Here is a 27112-nt window from a genome sequence, read left to right as displayed (position 1 = left end):
GTACTCTAATGACATGTAAAAATGTTCCATCTAAAATAAAACTGTGGGACTTGGAGCAAACTACAGTCAGGTGTATACGGATATATCATCACGTATGACTTAGATTCTTAATTCTGAAACATCAGTATGCACGTAGCATTTTTACAATTTTAGCTACTTTAGATTGGGTCTACCTTGTGAACACTTTCATTTACAGAGACACCAAATAAATCTGAGGGGTCCTGGGACGATTAATGGGAAGGGAAATAAAGCAAAAACATTTGGACTCCTTCTCTGGTGTTTTTGGTCATTTGAAAATGTTTTAAATAAATCCATGGGAGAGGTTTCGAATAGTTAATCAGAAAAGTCAGACATCTAGAACGAGGTTTATGTTTTAAAATGGTTGTGTTATTCGTTATTTAAAATCTTCACGATAAAAGTAACAAGTAACTAAAGCTGTAAAATAAATAACTGCAACATTTCCCTTTTCTGTGCAGTTGAAATGAAAACACAAGTAATGTACAAAAACCAAGTGGACGTTTTTAGTTACTTTTGACCCCCTTTTCTGTACATTGGGCCTGCAACTAGTGGTTATTTTCATTAAATTTTGCATATTTAGGATGTAGTGCATATTAATATTGTTCTATATGTTACACTTCTTGTAAATATTTTTTCATTGTTCATTAATGAATAATAGTTATATTTATATCTTAGTTGACGCCTTCAGTCATTCCTTATTTTACCTTTAACTACATTTTTACAATCTACTGTGTTTTGCTGTTGCACAAAAACAGCAATAAAATCCTAGGTTATATCTGAGATTATAGATTAAGTGATTTTGGTTTGTTGTGATTTTAAGACTCAAAGATGACCTCTACAAATGTCTTTTAACATCTTCTAAGGCTAAACCCCAAATTCAGTTAATTTTTTTTTTTCCCAAACCAATCCGGCTGGATACTATAAATGTTTGTGATCTAAAACAAAAATAACCATTACCATTATTCCTGATGGAAGTGTTTTTTGGTGATTATTGATTTTCCGTCGAGCCGATCGATTAATTACCGGCTAATTATTGCAGCTTTAATCTAGCTATGAATGAAAGAAACAGACAGTTCAGCCGGCGTCTGAATCATGAACACGGAATGACAAATCCGATATTTATTTTTGCTGTAGTTAAAAAGCGCAGACACAAACCATCACAAACGTGGAAATATATCGCTAATGCACATTAGTAAACAACACTCAGATCGCTTCCGCTTGGTCAGCCGTCTACAACATCTGGCAAACAGCAGAGGGGGCAACAAATTTTGTGTAAGTTTTTATTTAAAACGCATTTGAAACGACACAGCCGCATACAGACCCGGCTGTGTTTCAGCTGTGATCTATTTGCAGAAAATTTTTCTTTATCGGTTTAAAACATAAACTCGGTCGAGATATACGCCGTGTCAGGTTGAGCGTGTCTCTCCTCCACCCCCCCTCCGCGGATAACTGAAGTGGTACGGTCCACAACACCCGGGTTTCCGCGCGAAAAGACGGCCCGCGCGCCCGAATCGCTTATAGCATCCATTGCCGGATCCGACAGTCCCAGTGGAGCCGCGCTGTGGTCAACGACCGCGGTTTTAATCTGTTTTAAACGTTTTTAAAACACGCTTTTTATCTCCCTTGCCTTCACGCGGCCCGTTAACTGTTGACCATGCCAGCCAGGACTTCCCTGTCTCTGCCAGAGGATGTCAAGAAAAGGTAACGTTCGTGAACCTGAATGCTAATAACAGTTGACGCTCGCGGGGATGTAGCATGTCTGCACTTTGTTTTCGGGGCAGCAGCTAAAATGCCCACCGCCCCCCGCCCCGCCGACAGACACGGCGAAACCCCGAAAACGTTGCCTTTTGTGTGTGCCCCGGTTGTCATGAGCGGGGAGAGTGGGAGGAGGGGGGGGAGGAGGAGGGTGGTGGCGGTGGTGGTGGTGGTGGTGGTGATGATGATGATGGTGATGGTGGGGGGGGGGGGCAGTCTCTGCTAGCATCTGCTAGCGTTAGCTCGGACGGGTCAATGCCGATGCAGCCCGAGTTAGCTCCCTTGACAACGGCTAGCCCGTTAGCATTAGCCTGTCAATGGATGGAGGCAGCGTGTTGTGAGATTTGGCGCCACTCGGGAAGTTTTGTTAACCTGTGTCGCGGCTTTTCTCGCCCACACGCCGCTTTTCAACGCGGCATCCTCGGACACGCACATTGCTGCCGCATGATCCGCACGCCGGATGGCAAACCGTAACGTTGTTTGGACGTCTTTTCTTTTGTTCGCAGGCTGCAGGTGCTGGACCAGGATGGCTTCTCGGACGAGGTGGGTTCAGGGTCTGCTTGCTGCACCTGAGAGCCTGCATGCCGTCTCCACAAGTGTCTCACTCCGGGCCTCCAAAGTCACCTAAACATGACAAACTCACAGCTCAGTGTCACGTTAAAGGGATTCTCCTTCTAATGTGGTTTACTGTCAGTGCATTTGATAGATGATGCCATAAGACAACACGTCTCAGTGCTTCTCCACTGTAGCTTCCTGCATGTTTAAAAAAAAAAAAAAAAAAGTTTGAAATATCCAACGCATTCACTGAGACACATGTAGCACAAGGACTTGTGTTGAACGAGTACATACTTAACTTTCCACTATTTCAATCTCTGACTGTGTTGCCAGGTCCATGTCAGGGCAACACTCAATACCTCACTCATAAATTAAGCAATAAGTTTTATATATAAAAAAAAAATCCTAACTGTTTTTCTTAAAATGCTGTTCCAGGATCACATTAAAGAGAAGCTCAAGTTAGTACAGGACTTCTTGCATGTTGATGCTCAGGACCAGCTGACCAGCCTGGAGGAAAAGATGAAAAGTTCAGAGATCTCAAAAGTGAGTGGCCATTTCAATTGTCAGAGCTGAATTATAAGTAATATCAGAAGTTTACAGCTTGTTTTTGTTGAAATGTGATCTGATGTTTGCCTCATGCTTTCCGTAGGAGGTTTACATCACTAATGTCAAGGCCCTGCTGGGTAAAGAGCTTAACCTTGAAAATGGCTCACACGTTGATGGCGTGGAACAGAATGGAAAGACAAACGGTTTCACAAATGGTTCCCACAAAGAAGAGGACGTGGAAGATGCAACCATGGATGTACAGGAGGAAGAAGAGGCTGTTAAGTCACCAGCTGCTCCTAAGGGAAAGGGTGGACGCAGAAGCAAGGCAAATTCTGACACCAAAAGTAACTTTGGGTTTTGTTTTCCTTTTTTTTTTTTTTTTCCATCTTTGCACAGATGCATTTAATTGTAGAGATGAAGCACAAATTAAACATCTTTATTCTCTTGTAGAATCTCCAGCCAGTACAAGGGTTACAAGAAACAGTGGGAAACAACCAAGCATCATGTCGATGTTCTCCAAAGTGTGCGTATATGTTTTTTGTTGTTGTTGCCCCCCCCCCCCGCCCTACTTTTGTTTTCCTTTCCCCCACCCCCAGTTTCATTTCTGTATTGTAAATTTATAAAAATAAATGTGTTGCAGTCAAAAGAGGAAGTCAGAAGACCTGAATGGAGAATCAACTAATGGGAAAATTGAACAGAAGAAAGAGGAGGATGAAGTTGAGGAGGTGAAACATATTCATGCGTCAATGAAGTTTAAGAAATGCAAAGGTAGAATTCTCAATGTTCGTTAAATAACTCAGCACCCATTAAAATTGTTTTTAGTCTCGGGAGGAGAAGCGGCTCAAAGTAGACTCCCATGAAAAGTAAGTATTTTGCCCTCTGAACATTAAGAACAGTTATAGAGCTCATAAAAAAATAGTGTGCTAATACTTTTTTATTTGTAGTGCTGCTCCAGAGGAATCAAAGAGTGAGATAGTTAAAACAGTTTCTGCAAAGGTAATAAAATGCTCATTCGTTTCAGTGACACAGATGTACATGTTTTTGTAAACGCAGCTTTTATAGTTTTTGTTTCCATCTTAAAGACGCCACCTCCCAAATGTCCAGACTGTAGACAATACTTGGATGATTCAGATCTAAAATTTTTCCAAGGAGATCCTGATAATGCGGTAAGTACTTTCTTTCTTTTTTTTTTTTTTTAATCGATGTTCTTTCAGGAAGTGATTTGAAAGTTTCATTCTTGTGTTGATGAGCTTGAGACATGAAATGATTTTTCTGTCTTCAGCTGGATGAACCAGAAATGCTAACAGATGAGCGCCTCTCCTTGTTTGACTCAAATGAGGATGGATTTGAGAGTTATGATGATTTGCCGCAGCACAAGATTACAAGCTTCAGGTAAGAGAGCAAACTAATAAGAAAAATGTCCTTTTTAATTACATTGTTGTCTGTAATTCTGCTGCAGAAAGTGAGGCTTTGTCAGTTATAGTAGCAACACTTTTATCTTGCAGTGTCTATGACAAGCATGGCCACCTTTGTCCCTTTGACTCTGGACTGATTGAGAAGAATGTAGAGCTCTACGTTAGCTGTGTTGTCAAACCCATCTATGATGACAACCCTTGCATGGATGGTACAAAAATAAAAATTTCAAGAATCAACATCATCATCTCATTTGGAGAGACTAAAGCAAATCTGCATGTGTTTGTAGGTGGCGTCCCTGCAAAGAAGCTCGGTCCCATTAATGCCTGGTGGATCACTGGGTTTGATGGTGGAGAAAAAGCTTTAATTGGATTTACTACAGGTAGCAACATAATTGCTTAAAGTTTTAATGCATCTTTCCCCCTTTTTGTGCGTGTAATGCACTAATGGCTAATATCACTGTATTTGTTCTCCAGCTTTTGCTGATTACATCCTGATGCAGCCAAGTGAAGAGTATGGCCCCATATTTGCACTCATGCAAGAGAAGATCTACATGAGCAAGATAGTGGTGGAATTCCTCCAGAAGAATCGTGATGCTACTTATGAGGACCTTCTGAACAAGATTGAGGTGAGGAACCCCAACGTCTGCCTGCTCCTACGACTGCTCCTCCAGATTTATTAATAAATTTGTTTGAGCTGCACTTTTCCCTTCAGAGATAAAAACATTTAATCCAGGAAATTTCACATTAGGGATAAATATACAAATCTGTAATGAATAACTTTCAGAAAATACAGAAAGTTTTGGCAGAGCTGTAATTTAATGAAATGATTGCTAACATTTCACATCAATTTCTAAAATAAATATTTGCTCGTTGAATGTTCATAAATATAAACATACTCTGATATTGTGACTTATTTGCTTTTTATGGACAAAATAATTAAACCACAACATAATTTTAGAATATAGATCTTGACCAGCTATCTGTTCCTCCTGTCCTCAGACCACCGTACCTCCAGCAGGCTTGAACTTCAACTGCTTCACCGAGGACACTTTGCTGCGCCACGCCCAGTTTGTGGTGGAGCAGGTAGAGAGCTATGATGAGGCTGGCGATTCTGATGAGCAGCCCATCATTGTAACACCCTGCATGAGAGACCTAATCAAGCTCGCGGGAGTCACTCTAGGAAAGAGGTATGGCTAGAAGATGATTTAGATATGGTTTTTGTTGACTCTGTTGCAGTGTCAGACAGATTGATAGTCTATGTCAACATCACATCAGCTGACTTCACTTTTTAGCAACTAAGGGGGTCACACTGCACTGGAAAGCTCATTTCTCTCAGGAAATATTGTGCAAGTTGTGTAAGTTCAGTTTCATACATAATTCATTTGACAGAAAAGAAAGAGTCCTACTGTAGGTCAAAACAAAGCTGAACAGTGTCCACTCTGTATATTTGGCTTCAGGGAAAGCGCTTTGTTCTCCGCCTAACTCATATTTCTAGCAGCAGCTCCTCCACAGCACAGATGCTTCAGGATTGTGATGTGATCCCTTTTATTATTTTTATCTATTTCTTTGCTTATGTTCCTGTCTTGATGCTCCTCGCTCCTTGTTTTCCCTAATGTCTAACGTTCCTTTGACATTTCCTAATGCAGCATGCTCCTGTACTGGTAGGTAGGCCTCGTTGTGAATGCATCCTTAGCTTGTATGGTGGTGTGTTAGTGTGAAGCATATAGAAGCTATATCAACAAACAGAGCATTATAACAGAGTTCACGCTAGAATTATGATTCCGATGTTATTTATCTTTGTATCTTAGATTTTAGATGTTCATTTTGGTTTAAGGCACATCTGAATTTTGGCCAAATAGCACATGGTCCAATGTCCATAGGTTATCTTGGCTCAGTCACAAGGGGAAAAGTTTAGTTAAAAATTTGAATGAATTGTGCAGGGTCTTGTAAAATATCTTGCTGATCAAAATGAATAACTTTTACTTTTATTGTTAAAACTCAGTAATGTAAACTTGCACTATTTCAGTATTTTTCCAAACATGTATACACAAGTCTGATTGGCTAGAGTAAGTTCAAAAGGTAACTGGTAGACAGTTGGAACTTTTATCATCACCCAACAGTGGCCTTTTCAAAGAAAGAGAAACTGTCCAAGGATTGACTTTAAGCATCTCTTAAGGCGTTTCCTCACAGTGCTACAGTCAGCTCTGGGGTATCTCCACATGAACCACGATGGTTGGAGTAGAACCTGTGCAGTATTTCTAAGTGCAACTCTGCTTCTTGTCACAAAAATCCTTTAGAGATATTAATACTTTTTGATGGTAATATATGGAATCTTATTAAGCCTGCTCTTAATATAATAAGTTCTGTTCAAATTAAAGTAATTGAAACTATAAAACAAAGCTAAATTGCACCAAGGGCTGCTGTGACCAAGCCTCTCTCCTCATAGGCTCAGTTAGTGTGGCAAATAGCCAGAATTGCTTTTCTAACTATTGACTCCAGAGCTTAACTTGCATTAAAATAATTAACTCTAAGAATCATCTTCAGGGAAGTCTGAACGTCAAAGCTCATACTTTAAGAAGACTGAGGAAACAACTGGTTGGATGTTTGAGATCAAAGTGAACTCACTAAACTGTCAGTTGTAACTCAGCAACTGACTTTTTCTCTTCTGGCTTGAATTTTTGGAAAGAACTTCAATGGCCAGTTGCATCTAACGGGAACTCTGCATTGTATTTGTCTTGTCTGTTTGGTTTCATTTGCTTGTTTCATTTGTTGCATGGCCTGATGCTGTGGTGTGTTGAAGGCCAGGGGCCTCATAATGCCATCGCTCCACAAACCATCAGGTGTTTATCCCAAATGGACCTCACCTCTGAAAGCGATCTTTGTTCTGACAGGAGAGCTGCCAGACGTCAGGCCATTCGTCACCCGACAAAGATTGAGAAGGACAGTAAGGGGCCGACCAAAGCAACCACCACCAAGCTGGTCTACCAGATCTTTGACACCTTCTTCTCTGATCAGATAGAGCAGAATGATAAAGAGAGTGGAGTCAAAAGACAGCGCTGTGGTGTCTGTGAGGTGAGTCTCTGAAAACAGCCCTCTCTTAAACACAACAACGCAACAACTTGTGCCTGATTGTGGGTTTCTTAAATTGTTCAAAATGTAAGGTTTACTTTTTCTTCAGGTTTGCCAATCCCCTGATTGTGGCAAGTGTGCAGCTTGCAAGGACATGATTAAATTTGGAGGAAGTGGCAAAAGCAAGCAAGCGTGTAAGCAGAGAAGGTGAGCATATCTCTGCAGCAACTGTCTTTCGCTCAAGAATGTCTCTCTGTTCCCACAGTATCCGTATTATTGCTTGATATATTTGCTCCTGAATCTTTGAAACTCGAAATAGAGAAGTATATGAGAAGTTACACTAAGGTGATTGGTTTCATTTAATTCTGTAGTCCTTAATCTCTTGTCAATGTTCATCCTGTTTAGATGTCCAAACCTTGCAGTAAAGGAGGCTGAGGATGATGAGAATATTGAGGAGGAAGATGTTCCAGTGGAGAAGGCCAAAAAGGTTTCTTATGCTAAGAGGAAGAAGCAGACCCAGTGCAAACTGACATGGATCGGAGAGCCTGTTCAGGTATTTATTTTGCTTCCTCGGTTTAATTTTTTTGCTTGTTATACATGAGCATTTTTGGGCAAGTACATATTTTTATGGCACAAATCTGTCCTCTATGGCCTTCAGACTGAGGGAAAGAAGTATTACTACAAGGTCTCTGTGAATGATGAAGTGCTGGAGGTGGGAGACTGTGTCTCAGTTTCATCAGAGGACCCGAGCACTCCCCTCTATCTGGCAAGGTGTGACATTTAGAAAGACGCTCCCTGTTGACATTCAGTTTGTGGTGATGTATGAGCTTAATGACATGGAATGATGCACTCCTCCGCAGAATCACTTCACTGTGGGAGGACAATAATGGGAAAATGTTCCATGCTCACTGGTTTCTTCGTGGGATTCACACGGTGCTGGGAGAGTCCTCTGATCCACTGGAGCTCGTCATTGTGGATGAATGTGAAGACATGCAGCTCAACTATATCCAAGGCAAAGTGAACGTCACATACAAAACTCCATCTGACAACTGGTTTATGGAGGTATGCTCACTTCACAGCATCTGAATTTGCAGACCGGAGTGCTGTTCTCTTTTCTTGATGCCAGGGTTGCTCCTGTATTTCAGGGTGGCATGGACGTTGACATTAAGGTGATTGAAGATGACGGGAAGAGTTTTTTCTATCAGTTCTGGTATGACACAGAGTTTGCCCGTTTTGAGACGCCTCCTAAAACCACTCCATCAGAAGACTCCAAGTTCAAGTAAGCACTATTCTCAGATTTCTTTGGAAAGTCTGATCTTTTCTTTGTGCCTCTCTGTTATCTTAACCTTATGGAGATATTCTTTTTTTCCTCCCTCTCCCTCCCTCCCTCCTCCTTTCAGGTTCTGTGGCAGCTGTGAGAGGATTAAAGAAAGGGAGGAAAAGGAGAGTCCTCGCGTCTTTGAGCCCCTGGATAATGATGATGACTCCAGGGCTCTGTATGCTCTGGCCTGCTTTAAGGGGGAGCAGTTCAGGGTAGGAGATGGTGTCTACTTCCCTCCTGAGACTTTTAATTTCAGGTTAGTGAAGTCATTTTACAAAATTATGTACTTGTATGATTATAAACATGCACATGAGACTCATTTCCTTTGTTCCTGTCTTTGAAGTGTGAAGCCAGCCAGCCCAGTGAAGCGCTCCCATCGGAAAGAGGATGTGGATGAGGAGCTGTATCCAGAGTACTACAGGAAGTCCTCAGACTACATTAAGGGGTCAAACTTGGATGCTCCTGAGCCTTTCCGCGTTGGACGCATCAAGGAGATCTTTTGTCACAGACGCAGCAATGCGAAACCTGACGTGTCAGAGGTCAAACTAAGAATCTACAAGTTCTACAGGTAAACTGGATTAAAATGAAATTAGGTGTATTTCAGGGTGTTGTCTGTGAATGACTAACAGATTTTGTTTCGTCTCATATTCCAGGCCCGAGAACACTCACAAAGGTGTGAAAGCTAGTTACCACACAGATATCAATCAGCTGTACTGGAGTGATGAAGAAGTGACCGTCAACATGGCTGACGTGCTCGGCCGCTGTCAAGTAGAGTATGGAGAAGACCTGAATGAGCCGGTCCAGGACTATTCCAGTGGTGGACCTGACCGTTTCTATTTCCTGGAGGTATTTCTGCAAAAATGTTTAACTGATTTGTGGATTTGTAACTGATTAACCTCTTGTTGAGGTATAAATATGAAAGCATGCTGAAACTTGGGAAATGCAATGCTCAAATTTGAGTACAAGTGGATTTTAAATATGGTATAAACATTCCTTACATATCCCTCTCAAACAGGCCTATAATGCAAAATCAAAAAGCTTTGAGGATCCTCCAAATCATGCTCGCTCAGCTGTTCATAAAGGAAAAGGAAAGGGCAAAGGGAAAGGTAAGAAGAGTTCTGTCATAATTACAAATGCATTTTCTTTTTGTATGCGAAAATGATTTTGTTGCGCTAAAAGCATAGCGGAATCCAACAATCCTGTCGTCCTCTACAAGGGAAGGGGAAAGGAAAGGCGTCAGTGGCACAGGAGCCACAGGAGACTCAGAATGAACCACAAGCACCTAAAGTGTCGAAATATCGCACACTGGATGTGTTCTCTGGCTGTGGTGGACTTTCTGAAGGTTTCCATCAAGCTGGTTAGTTTGGTTCCTTTTTTTTTTTTTTTTAACTGCTTTAATATCAATAAATGTTGCCAAACAGAGTGAAAGTGTGACTGCTGGTTACTTTCAGGAATCTCTGAGACGCTGTGGGCCATCGAGATGTGGGAACCTGCAGCCCAGGCCTTCAGACTCAACAACCCCGGCACCACGGTCTTCACCGAGGACTGTAATGTCTTGCTGAAGTTGGTGATGTCTGGAGAGAAGACAAATTCTCTGGGCCAGAAACTGCCCCAGAAGGGGGATGTGGAGATGCTGTGTGGAGGCCCCCCCTGCCAAGGCTTCAGTGGGATGAACCGTTTCAACTCTCGCACTTATTCCAAATTCAAGAACTCGCTTGTGGTTTCTTATCTGAGGTCAGTCTCATCTTGGCTTGTACATCACATTTATAGATCACATACTACTTCAGAGCACATTTAAAGCCAGTTTTCTTTGATTTATTTTTTTTGCAGTTACTGTGATTATTACAGACCGAAGTTTTTCCTACTCGAGAATGTGAGGAACTTTGTGTCATTCAAAAACTCCATGGTCCTAAAGCTGACTCTACGTTGTCTTGTGCGCATGGGCTACCAATGTACCTTTGGTGTCCTTCAGGTGGGTTCAGCTATACCGATTTATATTTCACGTGCCTCCATCCCTCATCATGCTACTGTTTGGTGCACACTGAAAGCCATGAATGCTCGTATGTATTTTTTATTTTTATTTATTTTATGATGATGGCCTACCTTTTGTGGTGCTTCTCTGGGCAGGCTGGTCAGTACGGTGTTGCCCAGACCCGTCGCAGGGCAATCATCCTGGCTGCAGCTCCTGGAGAGAAGCTTCCTCTCTACCCAGAGCCTCTGCATGTGTTTGCTCCCAGAGCTTGCTCTCTAAGTGTGGTGGTGGACGAAAAGAAATACATCAGTAATGTCACACGGTAATCAATATTTTATTTATTTATATAATTGAGATTGTAAGTCACAAACCTACAGTGGGATTGTCATCCAACTAAATTTCTTTTCTTACAACAGAGGTAACGGAGGCATCTACAGAACCATCACTGTCCGAGACACCATGTCTGACCTCCCCGAGATTCGCAATGGTGCAGCTGCGTTGGAAATTTCCTACAACGGGGAGCCTCAGTCTTGGTTCCAGAGGCAGATTAGAGGCACTCAGTATCAGCCCATCCTCAGAGATCACATCTGCAAGGTTCGCTGTCTACTTCTTGGCAGTAAATCCAACTTAATATATCCGTGCTGCATTGCTGTTGTGTCACTTTTCAAAACGATTGTGTTCTCAGGACATGAGTGCGCTGGTTGAGGGTCGGATGCGTCACATCCCCTTGGCTCCAGGCTCCGACTGGAGGGATCTGCCCAACATTGAGGTCCGGCTTAAAGATAACACCATGACCAAGAAACTGCGTTACACACACTCTGATAAGAAGAATGGGCGCAGCAGTACAGGTGCACTCAGAGGCGTTTGCACTTGTGCAGGAGGTATGCTGGTCTAGTTTTTAATTAGAAAAGATAACATTACCTTCCCACTCCTGAGGCATCCCTAATGGTCATGGCTACGTTTCTGCATCGTTTAGGGAAACCGTGTGACCCTGCAGACAGGCAGTTCAACACGCTGATCCCCTGGTGTCTGCCCCACACGGGTAACCGTCACAATCACTGGGCTGGACTGTATGGCAGGCTGGAGTGGGACGGCTTCTTCAGCACAACTGTTACTAACCCTGAACCCATGGGCAAACAGGTGTGTCATCTGTTAGAGCTCAGCCAAAACAAGGCTAAGCTTCCAGCCTGTGCTTGTTAAAATACTGTGAAACTTCTCTCCTAATCTCATTTAAAAACAAAATCTAATTCAAGTCATTTATGGGGACAAAGCCTCTTTTTGGTTAAAACCTTTAGTCAACCCTGTTTGAAATCCAGATTAATTGACCTTTGGTTTGGCTGGAAAAAAATCTTGCTAACAGCTCAACAGTTGAATTAATGTCTAATGGATTTCCTGCCGTTTTTAATTGCAGGGTCGCGTTCTGCATCCTGAGCAGCACAGAGTGGTCAGTGTGAGGGAGTGTGCACGCTCTCAGGGATTCCCCGACACCTACCGCTTCTTTGGAAACATTCTCGACAAGCATAGACAGGTAAATCCACAGCTTCACTAAGAACTAGTTTGAACAGAAGAAGTGGAAGTGGGTTTTATTTATTTTATCTCCCCCCGCCCCTAAAATTTGCTCAAATCGCCAAAACATGTTTTATTAAACAATATGATAATGTAGACTTTATTTCTCTACATACAAACAGTGAAGTTCACAGCTTTGTTCTGTCACAGGTTATGTAATTGCTTGTTTTTGTTGCTGCCTCTCAGGTGGGAAATGCAGTGCCTCCTCCTCTCTCCAGAGCCATAGGCCTGGAAATTAAGAAGTGTGTCATGGATAGAATGAAGGAAGAACAAGCATCAGGTAAGTTATTTGTCTCAGTTGTTTTTTTTTTTTTTGTTTGTTTGTTTGTTTGTTTGTTTTTTAGTCCTGACAGACTTTCACATTTGCATATCCAGACATCTTTGTGTTTCCTTCCCTAGAGAACATCAAACAAGAAAAGATGGAGGTCTCTGAATAGCCCCTAGTTGCTATACCAGCAGAAATTGGTTCCATAAAATCCTGATGCTGTGTCTGGAAATCATTTCTTTTCAATAAGATGGCAACTTATTCAACTGTGTCACTAAGTGGCCACCATGGACATTCTGTGCAGTGCCGTTCGATGTTTTTAAATGTGCTTTTAATCATGTTGTTGGGAATTGCTCGCCTCATAAGGGATAAATTGTATGTAGTTTTTTAATATGTAATATTTCAAATAAAGCTCTTAAGAAATGATAAAAATCTCTTTCATTGTACTAAAAATGGGACGTGATGAAGCTGGATTTTGGCCACGTTCAGATCTAAATGCTGGTTGTCAGAATGACTTCATGTGGAGCAACTTAATGCAGCTGGTGGCTGCATTTCATGGACTGGACAGCTGCTATTTATGGTTAATACAACCTGGACAAAGGTCAGCACTGAATTTGAATTGGTCCGAGGTCCATTAAATACAGTATCACATGAAATGTACTTGAGTGGCTGTTAAATATTCATACGCTGAATTCCACCGCAGCATTTAGCACAACAAAGTGGCCAGAATTAAAAGCTTGTGCATTAACTGTATGGGGGTGATGATTTTGGCCTAAAGTGAAATGAGCTGTACTGGTGGTTTCATGTGTGCAGTCCAAATTTTCATCAATTATGTCAGTTTATTTATTTTTTTTTTTTTTAAGGTAATGTTCAGGTACAAGTCACAGTTCATGTGTGGGGTTTCTTTATATCTTCACGAACCATCCTGGGCAATAAGTCGTTGACACCAACTGCATTGAAGGCCATTCTTTGCTGACAATTTTCAAATCAACAGAACCACAAAACTTTTTACATAATCACGGCACTCTTCAGCTAATAGGAGCTGTACAACTCGTCTCAGCTTCTGATGTGGTCTGACGGGTTTTCAGAAGCATTCAACTGAAGAATCTTCAATAATAGAATTTTAAAATCCAGGCTAAAAATGACCATGAAACTTATACTCTGACACAAAATAAGAAAAGAACAAAGAAATTGTGATAATTACTATTTTTATTTCGGTAACAGCCATATTTTAGCACAAGAAAATCTGGCAGCATCATGGAATATTTTCTGATGGATTCCTCAGTTGTTTGATGGTCTGCAAAGAAACATAAACATGGTTGGCTTCAAGAATTAAAAAAAAAAAAAAAAACATGCTTAGTTATTTTACAGAGATGTAAATTGACTTACTTGGCCCATTCAACGTTGAGAATAAGATGATCATATCCAAATCCTGACACTCCTGCAATAGCTCTGGCTGCATCTTCCCTGCGATGGAAGCTGATGAAGGCAAAACCCTGCAGGAAAATAAAGTGAACAGGTGATGGATGAGATGGCTGGACCATAATGCATTTCTTTTCAAGGGTCAATATATTATCTAAATGGACATAGTAAATGCCTTCTTTTAGCAAGCAGCTCTTCGTATTGTTCGGATGAACGCTGACCTTTGACTGGCCTGTATTCTTGTCCTTGGCCAGATAGATTCTGGAGATGGATCCAAACGGTCTGAAGAGCTCCTGCAAGTCTGTCTCACGGGTGTCCTCAGACAGGTTGGTCACACGGATGGTGGCATTGTCATCAGCTGTCAAGTGACACACCAGTGTTTATTCTGGACAACATGTCTGCTGCTACACAATAATTCAAAAACAGTGAAAGCATGTATTCAGTTTATCCACCAACACACACCCACCTCTGCGGTTAGGCTGCATGGACTCCCCTCTTCGCGTTCCTCCATCCCTCAAGCTCGGGGGAACATACTTGCCAGTCTTGCTCTGCGCAGGTTGTGCAGGCTCTGGTTCCGCTGGTTAAAGAGAGGAAAGGTAGGCCGCATACGTCATGACAACTTCCAAGAACAACCAGCTGCCAAGACTAACAACAGACCGTATCAACAGATTCAAGAGTGATATGAGAATGGTGGGTTGTACCAGAGCCAGCAGGTTTGTCCTTGTCTCCAGTGGAAAGCCCAAGCTGCTCAGCCAGCTCCTTCTGCATGGGTCCCAGGGTGTCCTTGTAAGGACAGCGGGTGGTCCAATGGTCACCTTTGCAAATACGGCAAGACACAATCTTCTGTCCTTTCAGTTTGTTCATGGGATCCTCATCCTGGTCTTGGGCATTCAGGTCCTGCACAAGGGTGAGATATAAGGTAATCAATTCAGTACCCCAAGTAAGTTAGCACACAAAACCTCTAAGCTCAGAGTGGATTCTCACCTCCTTGCTGGAAATGAAAGTCATGAAGACGTCATCACTGACTGTGGTGGTGGCAACATTAGGACCTGGAGCATCAAACTCAGAGTTACCGAATTTCTTCCAGTTCTGAAACGAGAGAAAAATAAAGTTCATAGAATCTGAATTCAACTGAGATCTTGTCCATTTTCAAGTCGATGGAACTATATTCAGCTTGAAAGCAGACCTTTCTCCTGGCCACAGCTTTTGAGGCTTTTCGTGTCTCGATCTTGAAGGTCCGGACAATCTAAAGATAGAAAGGCAGCAAATGCAAAGTTTTATTCCACACAGACTTTTGTTTAGTGTGTTCGATATTTGAGGCACCCAAATGTCACGACCATATATTTAAAATGTAAACAAAGAAAAAAAACGGTTTTAATTGAGGTTTACTGGAAAAGTCCCAATGATAAACTAAAGACACACATTTACTATTATATTGGTCTGACAGGTGGACGCATGCAAAACATTTAAGTTATTATTTTTTTTTTTTTTTTGGAGCTGTGTCTGCTGTTTACAGATGTTAACAGGAACAAAATTCTTACCTTGATCTTCTTTCCATCGTCGTCCCTTTTATAGTCTATGATAGTTTTAATGTTTCCTTTGATGATTTCCTTCGGGGATGGTAGTGTGCCTGAAAAAAAAAAAAAAAAGATACATATCTCAGTCACATCGGACTTCACAAATGTATGACACAGATAGACATTATTTACTTTCATACATGCATTTCTTTGTTTTGGTTGCAGTTCACCAACATCCGGACAGAAAGTTCCACCAAAGATGATGATAACGGCATTTTTCAGGATTAAAAACTAATGCCTGTTTCTTATCTTTTGCATACGTCTCCTGGTTTGAAATACACCCAAATAACAGCCACGCACGCCACATATTTCAATCTCAAAATCCAGACTAGGTCTTTTAGTCCAAAACCTCCAGAGTCCAAGTCATTTTCTGGCGCTGCTCATGCTAACACTTAGCTGTCACCATTGATCGGCAGCGTCACTGTCGGCGGGACGACCCCACTTTTCCTGATGATAGTTTTCGTTTATTGTCAGTCATTCAGACATCTTTGGGGGGTTGCGGGGTTAACTAAGCTGGGGTGTGGATATTTCCACCCGATTTTTACACCCGGCAGCCACGTGGAAGCTGAAACCGCCTAGCCGGCCTCCTCCTCCTCCGGGCTGCGAGGCTACAGCAGATGCGCTAGCATCGGCTAACGAAGCTAAGTAGCTCTTTACCTTCATCTCCTTCCTCCTCCACCTGGTCCGCCCAGCTGGGCTTGGAGCTGCGGGGGGGAAAGGTTCATATGAGGTATCAGATCAATAACAGCACTCCGACACACACCGTAAGTGTTAAAAGTGGCTTAAAAACACTCACTCGTCGTATTCAATCGACGGCATCCTCTCAGCTAGCTTAGCTTCAGGACCGGAAAGAGCGAGCGAAGCCGACACCACATCCGCTTCCGGGAAGTGAACTTTCACAGTAAAAACACCACGTTGGCTGTTTATCAAATTAAGAGTCCGACATTTTGCTTTCTGAAAATATTTAATTAAAAGGGTGTGGCATTATAAATAATAATAATAATAATAACAGTAATAACAGTAATACAAATAATTCATATTGTGTAGGACATAGGATCAAGACTGGATCTAAAACAAAGTCATATTGGGACACACAAGGGGCAAAAAAGTATCCGTTTCTTTTATACCATTTAGGTCTGCATGATTCAAGCAATTACTGGATCAAATAAAGTCAACTAACACGGAGCCTAACAGATATTCATCACAAAATCTTAATAAATCCATAATTCTTTAAAAAACAGTATGAAACAAACGAATTAAAGCAAATTCTGTCTATTCCAGCATAGAAGTGCATAAAAGGTAAATATTTTGTTTATAAATCGATTGATGGTTTCCTTAAGGAAAATAGGCTTAAATGACAAAAAACATGATCAAACTTGCTGCCAATCTTTCTGTCAATCAACCAACCGAATCAGCAACCGATCATTTCAGCTCTCGAGTGCATTCTGGATGTTTAGTGGGATAATGAAACCTCTATGTACAGCGTGGTTTAATAATCTTTGCAAACTAAAAAAGGTGAATCCAGCCATGCACAAGATGACAGGGAGGAGAAGCGACAGGCTCGCCCTCTGGTGGTGTGATGGTATCCATGCCAACTTCAGGAAAAACAAACTGATAAAGGTTTTGTTTTTGTCACAGAACATTTAATTCTCAGGAAGACAAACAAAACAAAAAATGTTTTTGTTGCACAAAATAAAATTTTTAAGAAAACAAATGTGGTCCTTTTTTTCCTCATTTGTTTTGAATAGCTATTAAAAAAAATTCAAGCATTCAAGACTCATTCAAGCAAGTATATAAATATGTATTGGGTCAGACAGGAATCAACTGTGTTATTTTAGAAACCAGCTGCTTTTCAGTAAAAAAGATATTTTTATTACAGATTTTAAGGTCCCTTAAGGTTAAAAATACAGAAATGCAATATTACAAATACAACATAATGAAAACATTGTGGTTGGAGGAGAAGTAAAATTTTTAACCTGAAATAAGGACATGCTTCACAGTAATGTCATCACACTACTTCCCCCTCTCAACACCATTATCTTCAGGGCTCTTTCCACAACAAGCTACTCTTATACTGTCGAACAAAGCCATGTAAAGCACTGGGTGGATGCACATGTTCAGACTTGCCAGTCCCTTGGATACTTGGTACATGCTGTAAGCCCAGCAGACACTGCTTTTTGGAGATTTGGCTCTCAGATACAAGTGATAGGTCTGAAAGATGTGATAAGGCACAAAGGAAACTGCATATAACACGAGGACTGACGCCACCAGCACAGCTACTTTGCACTTCTCCAGCGGGGTTATACTGACATTCCTCCAAACCACCCAAATAACCACAAAGTAAGAAGTGAAAGTAACCAGAAAGGGAACAAGACACCCAAAGATGGCCAGAAATACTTTGTAATTGAAGTGATGGTTTATGTCCGCATGATTCCCTTCAGAGTATGACACACACAGAGTCTTATTTGCGTGGCCATTTTGCCAGATGGTGGCATATTTCAACACAGGGCAGGAAATGACTCCTACGATGATCCAGATCGTGACACTGGCGGCTTTGGCGTGGGAGGGCTCTATGTAGGATCGGGTGAAGAAAGGGCACGCAAGGGCCACACATCTGTTCAAGCTTATCGCCATAATGAAGAAGATGCTCACATAGAGGTTGCAGGTAAAAAGAAATTTCTCGATTCTACAAGCGGCATCACCAAACTTCCAGTTTTTCTCCATTGCATAGTAGACAATCAGCAGGGGAAGGGTCAGCACGTAAAGCAGATCACTGATGGCCAGGTTACAAGACAGCACGACGCCAGTGTGCCAGATCCTTCTCTCTTTGACCAGCAGCAGCCACAGGGCGAACAGGTTTCCTGCCAGGGCCACAATGAACTCTATGCCAAACACCGTGGGCAGCAGGGCTATTTGAAACTTCTCACAGTCAGCAAAATCATGCACCATCTTGCTTTTAGATGAAGATTACTTAGCTATCAAGTTGTTTTTTTTTACAGATTGCTCAGTGCAGTATCTGTGAATGGAAGTATGTTAGTTCATTACATTTCAGATCACAATAGTTAAACAGTAGTTCATATTTATCGTTATTTTTTTTAACATAGCCTGCATTGATGAAAGGTTTACTGTCAGGAAATGTTATTCTGCTACAAATGATCTTCATTTCACAAAAAAAAAAAACAATCAGAAATTAAAACGTTAACCTACGCTTGCTGAGGTGCAGTCCAGAGCATTTCTGGTATATATGCTGGCACTCTGAAGCTCTCAGCGGGTGAGACCATTCCTGTCTGTAACTAACAACGTTTGAGGGGAAGATTTCAAGTGTTGATACACAAACCTCCTACTTCCTCTCAAACACTGCAGAAACTTCACAGTTTGAAGAAGCAAAACTCAGAAAAAAAAGTGTTGTACCATTACAAACCAAAACGCTACTAGACTGGTGTTTTAACAGTCATCATGTGACAGCTTATCACTTATCAAGCGTGCACATATGTGACACATCTGACCGCAGATGGACAAAACTTGCTCCTTATTGTGAAGAGCTGACATTCTAGACAGGGCTATTATTAGATGATACTTCCTGATGACAAATGTACAATTGTGCCTAATTTTCCCTCTTCTGCCTGTTTGACCATAGATTCATTGTGTTGCAAAACTGTACTCTATTGAACCATGTTATCTTTTTTTCAGTGATGTGCATTGCTCATCTGTGGGAGGTTGGGCATGCGTGTTATCTTTATATCAGATCAAGTTTGTCTCTTTAGAGATTAGAAAAATAAAGCACTACCAATGGCGCTTATTAGAAAATAAAATTTCTCTCTACAATCTAAAAAAAAAATAAATAAATATATATATATATATATATATATCTATATATATATATATCTAATTATAGGGCTTGCCATCACACCATTTTCAGATTTTTAATACAAAGGTGTTTGTTGGCAAGAATATGTGCCCCTTTATGATTAAAAAAAGTCCAATCATAATCATAAAATGAATCATTGGGATAATAACTTATGTTGTAAAATGTTTAAACTTCATCAAAACAATGTGCAGCTGTAAGTTGTGGTCCTGTTAACAGATAACACTAAATGCAGGAAAGTGAAGCTGTAGAAAGAACACCATGACGTTGCCACATTAATCAGCAAAGGCTTCCTCAACAAGAATAAATTACGCCAAGTTTCCTTTCTTTCTATTTATTTAAAAAATAGAAAAACATTCACAAAAACAAAAACAAACAAACATGAGTGGAGGCATTCAATGTCCAAGCCCTGTAGGAAAAGCAAGGTCAGCCTTTTCCCTTCCACTGTTTGAAGCCTTGCCGTGCTCCACCACCTTTCTTCTTGAAACCAGGTTTTGCTTTCTGGCCTTTAGATTTGAATGATTTGTCCTTATTTTTCTTTCCAAGTGATTTTTTCCCTTCAAATTTCTTCTTCCCACTAAATTTATTTTCTCTGTGGCCAGGTTTCTTGGTTGCAAATTTACTTCCTCCAAGCTTCATGTTCTCCCTGTGCCCTGATTTGTTCCACACCTTTCCTGTTTTGCCTCTGTTCTGTCCTTGGTCATTTCTCTTAGCATCCATGTCTTTTCTTGGTGGTTTGTCAGAGGACAGTTTCCTCTTCTTGGCAGGTCCATGAGATTTTTCTGCCCCGCGCCTCTTTTTGACACTGGGGAACATGTCTGCATAAAAAAAATAAAAAAATAACCATACTTACAAACATTCAAACCAATGGAGCTAACATAAATTCATAATGGCACATTTTCATTCACCTTCATCAGGCTCCTCTCCTACAGCCTGTCGATAGTATTCCACCTCATCGTCTGACTCAGCAGCCACTTCCTGACCGTCCTGCATCCCAGGATCTTCCACTTCGCTGTCCTCCTCAGCTTCAGCACGTTTCTTCTTAATGCCTTCCAGGCTATTTTTTCTAGTACAAGCAGAACATGTTCTCACTCTGATCTAAAGTGAAACATGGAACAGGAAGATGAATTTAATTATATTGGAGGCCAACTTACTTGTGCTGTTCTCGCTTCTCTTTTTTCTGAGCAACATTCTCCGCCTGCTTTTTGCGACGACATTCTTTCTCCTTTAACTGGGCCTCCTTTCTGTTCAGGATCTCCTGTATTTCCTCCTCTGTCTTCGAGACTGCAAACATAGTAATCAACAAACTTTCAATTGAGGAACAGTTTGCACCAGGTGCGAGTAAGATCTAACAGGCTTTCGGTGTATCAGTAAGCGTTTACTTTTGGAGAGAAATCATAGGATTCATACTTGTGTTGTCATCATCCACACCTGAACAGAAAGTTAAAAGATGAGCAACAGTGACTCACTAAGAGAATGATAAATAATGTTTCCTTCTCCGATGCCTTCTTGGATCTTTGTCAGCTGTAGCGTCATGCGAGGACCAATCTGAAGAGAACAAGATGCAATTTTCATCTTCCATCCAAACAGCATCAAAATTGTTTTTAAAAACCACGCTCTCTCTGAAAGCCTCACCTCGGTCAAACGAACAGCGCTCTGTTGGGATGCCATGTTTCCTCTTCCAGAGTAGACCTGTGGCAGCTCAGTTATGTTGTGCTCCCCGTCTTGCTCTGCTTCACTTTCTGAGAGGTTTGTCCCCCTGTGAGCGGTTAGTAAAGTGTACAGTAGTTAACACACAACACCACTTTTCTGCAGATGTCATCACAACTCCAGATCAGAAATGCCGTCCTTTTGGTTCTCTGGACTTACTTCATCAGCAGTTCGCTGATGTCCTCAAACTTGCTCATGTTGGGGAACTTCTCTTGCATCAACTTCTTGACTCCACGGCTCATGCCGACAGGGACGACCTTCAGGCTGCTGCAGGTTGAGAACAGCATTGTTTAGGTCACTGCTCTTTCTGATCAGCGCATTAGAGATATGTGATAATTGTTTGGAGGCCCATCAGTGCGTTTACTTTGAACATATATCACTGAACAGTCACGTTACGATTTGTCATCATCTGAGCCCAACCATCACAAAATCATTTAAAGTAACAGTCATGTAGAGAAGAGTGATATGGCCTGAATATAATAATTTCTTAAATATTATTGCGGTTAATATTTATGACAATATATAGTCAAACTTTTACTTACTAATGTCGGAGTTCAATTTCCTGAGACTCTGGGTTGTAATTCAAGAGCACGCACCTCTTGATGTTGTTGAGGCTTACCTAAGAAAATAAAAATCCACGCTGATCCCTCGAAATTTAACTCAATTTTGAAAAGTGACAAATCCCTGAAGCCTTAAAAAGTCAGAAAGCGTTTACTTTTGACAAATCTTCAGGTGAAGTCAGAAGACTATACTTTCATCATGCTAATATGGCTTTGATCAAAATGACAGTGATGCTGGTAAAACATACCTTCTGCACATTAATGGAAGGAAACATGTTTTGGAACATGGTGGCCATTAGTTTTATGTGCATGCCATCAGCTCCAAAGTTATTGAGGATGAGAAGCGGATGATGGGTGAACTGCTGTTCGTGCATCCTGTGCTTCTTCAGAGATGAAACCACATCCTTGATAAGGGTGTACTGTGGAGAAAAAAGAAGATTCTTATTAAAATTAAAAAAAAAAAAAAAAAAGAAGCTAGAAGTCATTGGCACTTTGGGCACATCAGTGCGTTTACTTTGAAAAACATCACTTGAAAATCAAATATTAAAATATGATCATCATCTGGGCCCATCTATCTACTGTGCTTGTGTGTATATACAGCATTCACCTTGAGTACTCTGAAATAAAGCGTGGGTCCTTTGGGCAATCTAGCTAGTCTCTGAAAGAGCAAGAAAAGTGTTATCAGGACAAGTTTAACAAGGGAGAAAAAACATCTGTTTCGGGGTTGATGGAATCTCACCATGTTGATAGTAGTTGGGGTCTTGCTGAAGATCATGAAGTGGGTTACTCCCAGCGGTCCTGCAATGGCCACAAAGTCTTTCAGCACATTCTTTTTCTTAACCTGAAAAGATCAAGCACAGTGAGCACGGAATGCCACAAAGCACACAAACTTCTGCACATCACAGCCCCCGGCAAACATAAAAGCCACAAACTTGTGTTTTTTTTGCAAACAAAAAACAAATGTTGAGGTGCCTCTTTGGATTCACTACTAGTATACATAAATAGTAGCAGTGATGGAAATAACAGCATTAATAAACAGGTAATCTAACTAATTACCATTCCCATCGTTACAACACTGTTACCGTGACCAACAATTAAATGTGGTGTGTTATGAAATGTGAAGTAACTAATTTAAGCTGCCATCAGACTTGGTTCTATGCCAAGCCAGCCACAAGAATTGCAAAGGTGTTTTGTTTCTCTTTTGGTGATGATTGGCTAAGGCAGAGTGAGATTTCATAGTAAGCCAACAAGAGGCAATATTAAGTTGGGCGGGTGTTGTTTACACACAAACGAATGTGCACAGCAGCCTCACACAAACAATCAGTCATAATCAGCCTCCAGCAACGGCGTGTCCGGGGCATTCAGATGTAAAGCTGTCGTTTCCCAGGTAAAAGTGTTCCTGCTTCTCTGTGTGTGAGCCGCAACAGTGTGATAGGTTAGTCACCGTGAGCGGGCGGGGATACAACAATGATTGGACATTAACTCGCGGGGAGGGCTTTCACCTGGACTGTTAAGCCGGTAAAGCCATAAGCGTTAATGCAACCCAACTTGTACCGAAAACCGGCGGGACATAAGGGCGTATTGTTCTGTGCAGGGCGTACCGGACGGTCCGGTATTTTACAGAGTGCTGTTGCATCGATACTGCTGCTCATCAAGTTTTTAAATCAAGGTGCCGGGCCAACCTTCAGGGACTCCGCGGTGTAAGGCTCCATGACTCTCCGCACATCCACGATGAGCTGAGCGACGTTTTTCCCGATCTGACCCCGGTGGAAGACGAACGAGTGGGGGACAGCTGCGTAGGTCTGCTCGGCCACATGGTTGGCTGTGGCTCGGGACTTCTTCTGGTTCTTGGTCTGAAAGAAAATTCCAAAAAATATGATTGCGTTAACAATTTGAAAGAAACTGCTTCGGTGACATCTTGACTGAACTTCTGTTAACTGTTTTTCTGTTTCCAGGTTGCTGGAGCCAATCCCTGCTCACATTGGGCGAGTGCGGGGTCGCCCTGGACAGGTTCGCCAGTCCATCACAGGGCCAACACACAGAGACAGACAGAGACCAACAACCACTCACACTCAGACCTACAGACTATTTAGAGTCACCAGTTAACCTAAAATGATGTCTTTGGATGGTGAGAGGAAACCCACGCAGGCACAAGGAGAACATGCAAACTCCACACAAAAAGGCCCCATTACGCCGCCGTGCTGCCATCTTGGGTGAACTTGTCTAAAAGAAATTCCGATATATAAGCTTCCCGAAAATTCATTTGGGAAACAAATAAAATTCGGATTATTTTTAAATATGCTGAATAATTACAAAAATCACAGGCGTCATCTAGCAGGAATTACCAGAACGCAGCTCTTCGGTGAATTATTTGTAATAATAGTAGTAATTGTAATACATCGTCCATTTAGGAGAAAATTAAGCTTTATAAATTAAGGCTAATCTGTTCGTGTAGGCCGCTACGTACCTTTGATTTACCCATAATTCAGCACGGCTGTAGAACCGGCGATCAAACTGACATTAGCTAAACTAAAAAAAATATTGCAAGTAACGATAATACCAATTTTAACAGTTGACCATCCTGATCGCTTATATTTTTACGAAACCTCTCAAGTACGGAACCGAATCCGCCATCCGCACATGGTAAATCGGGTTGCGTCACACTAAAATGTCCGGCTACTTCGGGACGAACCACAGTTTCGTTCCGAGTTTCCGGATATGACGAACGACGAACCCGTAATCACCAAAAAAAAATATACCTTCTATTCTTTGGACTTCTTTGAAGGAAGCCATTTTCCGTCGATATCAGATCTGCGTAAATAACCGATCCCCGGCCGTTAACGGGCCCCACGGTATCCGCTTTGACCGGCAAAGACATTTTAGTTTTGTCCAACTCCAAAGCTGCTGACTTTGAAAGAGGCCCGGAGTCTACGGAAGCCCGGTCACTGGCAGCGTTTTTGTTTCGCGAACACCCAGTTGTGTTGTTGCTATTGCCTAGCAATTCTGACCAATAATTTGGGTTGTCCGAACAAAACCCTTTCACCGAGTCCCGAAAAGCATCTGCACAACTAATCCGAGAGAGCTGTCGGAGCTGCTAATTTCTCACACGGATTAGTTACAGTAATCTAATTTGTAAAGGCACTCCAGGATTAACAAATCCTCTTCTCCTTTTTCATTCCATGGCGGACTGAAATCTTTAACTGTCTGGTGCATGCCGCCACCTACTGCATCGGAGTATGTGGTAGCGTATTTGTATATACAAATACAAATGTATTTGACTTTTACTTTGAAATCCCTTGCACCTGAGTTTGGCGAGGCGATTTCTGCACGCGCTCAAAACATCCAACCTCGAAAGCGCGAGGCGAGTTTCGCGTTCAGGTGAGCCGCGTGCCCTTTGATGTGCCTCCGAAAACGGTAGGAAGTCATCACACTTTAATTATGGAATAAAATACCGAAATACCGGCGCTAACTAGCCAGTCAGTCAGCTAAATAATTGGTTAATTAACTAGCTAGCTAATTAGCTATCTTTGGTGCTCCAAGACCATTTGTATAGTGATCAAGAGATTTTTTTCCCCATTCACTACACTGTCTGTTTCAGAAGTGTCCACACATCTACAACATGAAGACTAAGGGTTGTTTTGGGCTCTGGACTACGGTAACTAACTGTATTTAAGGTGATGGAAATTAACAATGCTCACAAAAAAATTCTTGTGCTGATTTAGCAAAATCAAGCACAAGAAATGAGCAAAATAGCAAAAAATAATTGAGTATCATGCGTTTTGGGTGTCTCATATCTCACTCCAAGCTGTTGGAGAAACTTGGCAGCCATTCCTCAGGCCCCATTTGACTGCAGACCATCCAGTAGTACCCATAATTCAGCTGTGTCTGCAGCAGTGCACCTGAATCCAGCACAGACTTTCATTCATCCCCTGTCTGTAACGCTAAATCCGTCAGAGCCATTTCCAGCTGGCATTAGGTGAGAGCAGGTAATACCCGAAATGGGCCACCAGTCCATTGCAGAACGAACACACAGAGCGAAAGAACAGTTCACGGTTACGTTTACAATTCAGAGTCACCAGTTAACATCTTTGGACTGTGGCATGGAGACTGTGCAAACTTCACACAGAACGACCTGTGGACAGTTTTGTATGCACAGCCCAGTAAAACAAGTCACTAACCGCTGCATTACATAGCTCACAAGACATGCAAAACATTCTTTGTGAAGCTGTGTGCTGTGCAATAAACGTATTAAAACTGTAAAAAAAAAACAAAAAAACAACAACAACTTGGCACATACTGCAGAGGAGAATAATAGGACAATTGACTTGTACACTTAAGTCAGAAGGTCATACTCATCAACTCATCCCCACTCCTGCCTCTTGGAAGCTCTGACCACAACATGATGTTTTGGGAGTTTTTTTGCCTTTGTACAAACCAACATTGCGTAACATGCACAATGGGACAATTGTCTGATGAGGACTGAAAATTAACTAGAGAACTGTATGTAGGCAAAAAGCAAAAGCAAAACAAAAAAACAAAATGTATCGCCTGTGAACCTTACAGTAGGGACATTAACTATTTCACACATTGTTTACAACTTTACACAAGCTTGCAAGGAGTGCGATCCAGGTCTATAAGTGCTGCTGAATGGAAAAAAAATGTAAGTCTGGCAACAAGAAGGCATAGGCATAGGCAGTGGCATAGAAAATATGTTGATGCCGTTGGATAAAATCAACGATAGTCGATGTCCTGTTAGTCGTACTGGTCTACACCAAAACCCACAGAGGGTTATAATCATACTAACTACTAAATTCCTGTCTCTTAGTAACATATCACTTACTGCAATATATATTTCAAAGTCTTACCTCTTATCATTCCCACCGACATTTCCGTATACACCGGTAAAACAAGTTACCGCTGCAGACAGACAAAGGATCATGTGACAAGGAAGTGTTATTCTTCCGGATGTGAGGACTGATTGTAATTTCATTTTCATTTCGGCCTCAAAAGGGTGTAGTGGTATAATACTGATAATACATTTTATTTATGGGCGCTTTTCTGGGCAATCATGGGCACCTTACAAAACATGATAGTAAAATCAAACAATAAAATAAATAAAAAAATAAAAAACTATCAAAAGAAAAAAAAAGCAGCAGCCTAAGGGCGCTATTCGCTTGCTGTGTCAAACAGATATTCATTGTTCCCCTTTTTTTTTTTTTTTCACCGCACAGAATATGTGAAATTAAAATCGGTTTGGATTATTGCATTTTCTTTTTAATGTTTAAATAAGGAACACACTGGGGAAAGTGGGGTGGCATGACCTGTGGGCTGAAGACCAGCAGAAGTATGGCTGTGCTGCCTGCCTTGAAGGTCCTTCTATCGTTTCACTATTTTGCTTGAGTAAGGAGTTATTTTTGTTATATTTCCTGAAGTCACTCTTTTTATTTTTGTCTAGTAGAACATCAACATACAAAACAAAAGGAAAAACGTGTTCAT

At 41.5% G+C, this 27112-nt stretch overlaps 3 protein-coding genes across 4 annotated transcripts; 1 reads left to right on the top strand and 2 right to left on the bottom strand.

The window, feature by feature from the left end:
* The first annotated feature begins 1510 nt into the window (after positions 1 to 1510).
* On the top strand, positions 1511 to 12908 carry dnmt1 (DNA (cytosine-5-)-methyltransferase 1). Of its 2 annotated transcripts, XM_029507686.1 has the most exons (34): positions 1511 to 1719; positions 2280 to 2316; positions 2764 to 2871; positions 2978 to 3218; positions 3325 to 3397; positions 3515 to 3599; positions 3697 to 3737; positions 3819 to 3870; positions 3957 to 4040; positions 4157 to 4266; positions 4380 to 4498; positions 4577 to 4669; positions 4764 to 4915; positions 5289 to 5476; positions 7181 to 7361; positions 7468 to 7565; positions 7764 to 7911; positions 8017 to 8129; positions 8219 to 8420; positions 8504 to 8637; positions 8759 to 8935; positions 9023 to 9247; positions 9333 to 9525; positions 9695 to 9785; positions 9896 to 10036; positions 10131 to 10413; positions 10510 to 10651; positions 10807 to 10973; positions 11068 to 11245; positions 11337 to 11532; positions 11628 to 11791; positions 12063 to 12179; positions 12404 to 12497; positions 12617 to 12908. In XM_029507686.1, exons 1-34 carry the CDS (start codon positions 1673 to 1675, stop codon positions 12652 to 12654), a joined length of 4512 nt encoding a protein of 1503 aa, XP_029363546.1. In that variant the 5' UTR covers positions 1511 to 1672; the 3' UTR covers positions 12655 to 12908. The 2 variants fall into 2 exon arrangements, with proteins under 2 accessions (XP_029363546.1, XP_029363547.1); XM_029507687.1 differs by lacking the exon at positions 3819 to 3870 and having other exon boundaries at positions 3896 to 4040.
* Positions 12909 to 13673: 765 nt separating this feature from the next.
* On the bottom strand, positions 13674 to 16388 carry eif3g (eukaryotic translation initiation factor 3, subunit G). The gene is made up of 10 exons (XM_029508944.1): positions 16278 to 16388; positions 16139 to 16185; positions 15446 to 15534; positions 15091 to 15150; positions 14889 to 14993; positions 14606 to 14801; positions 14371 to 14481; positions 14126 to 14262; positions 13872 to 13978; positions 13674 to 13779 (listed from the first exon to the last, which is right to left on the bottom strand). Exons 1-10 carry the CDS (start codon positions 16298 to 16300, stop codon positions 13764 to 13766), a joined length of 891 nt encoding a protein of 296 aa, XP_029364804.1. The 5' UTR covers positions 16301 to 16388; the 3' UTR covers positions 13674 to 13763.
* An 80-nt stretch (positions 16389 to 16468) lies between these two features.
* Positions 16469 to 24270, bottom strand: LOC115047205 (suppressor of SWI4 1 homolog). Its single transcript, XM_029507997.1, has 13 exons — positions 24084 to 24270; positions 23299 to 23469; positions 22356 to 22457; positions 22224 to 22274; positions 21865 to 22035; positions 21599 to 21675; positions 21216 to 21323; positions 20982 to 21105; positions 20816 to 20894; positions 20501 to 20630; positions 20255 to 20412; positions 19778 to 20164; positions 16469 to 18447 (listed from the first exon to the last, which is right to left on the bottom strand). The coding sequence occupies exons 1-13, from the start codon at positions 24096 to 24098 to the stop codon at positions 17495 to 17497; spliced, it is 2526 nt and encodes an 841-aa protein (XP_029363857.1). The 5' UTR covers positions 24099 to 24270; the 3' UTR covers positions 16469 to 17494.
* Positions 24271 to 27112: the final 2842 nt, after the last annotated feature.

Source organism: Echeneis naucrates, chromosome 8 (genome assembly GCF_900963305.1).
Source record: "Echeneis naucrates chromosome 8, fEcheNa1.1, whole genome shotgun sequence".
Classification (NCBI taxonomy): domain Eukaryota; kingdom Metazoa; phylum Chordata; class Actinopteri; order Carangiformes; family Echeneidae; genus Echeneis; species Echeneis naucrates.
Note: the sequence above shows the minus strand (reverse complement) of the source record. Positions and strands in the feature narration are given on the sequence as shown.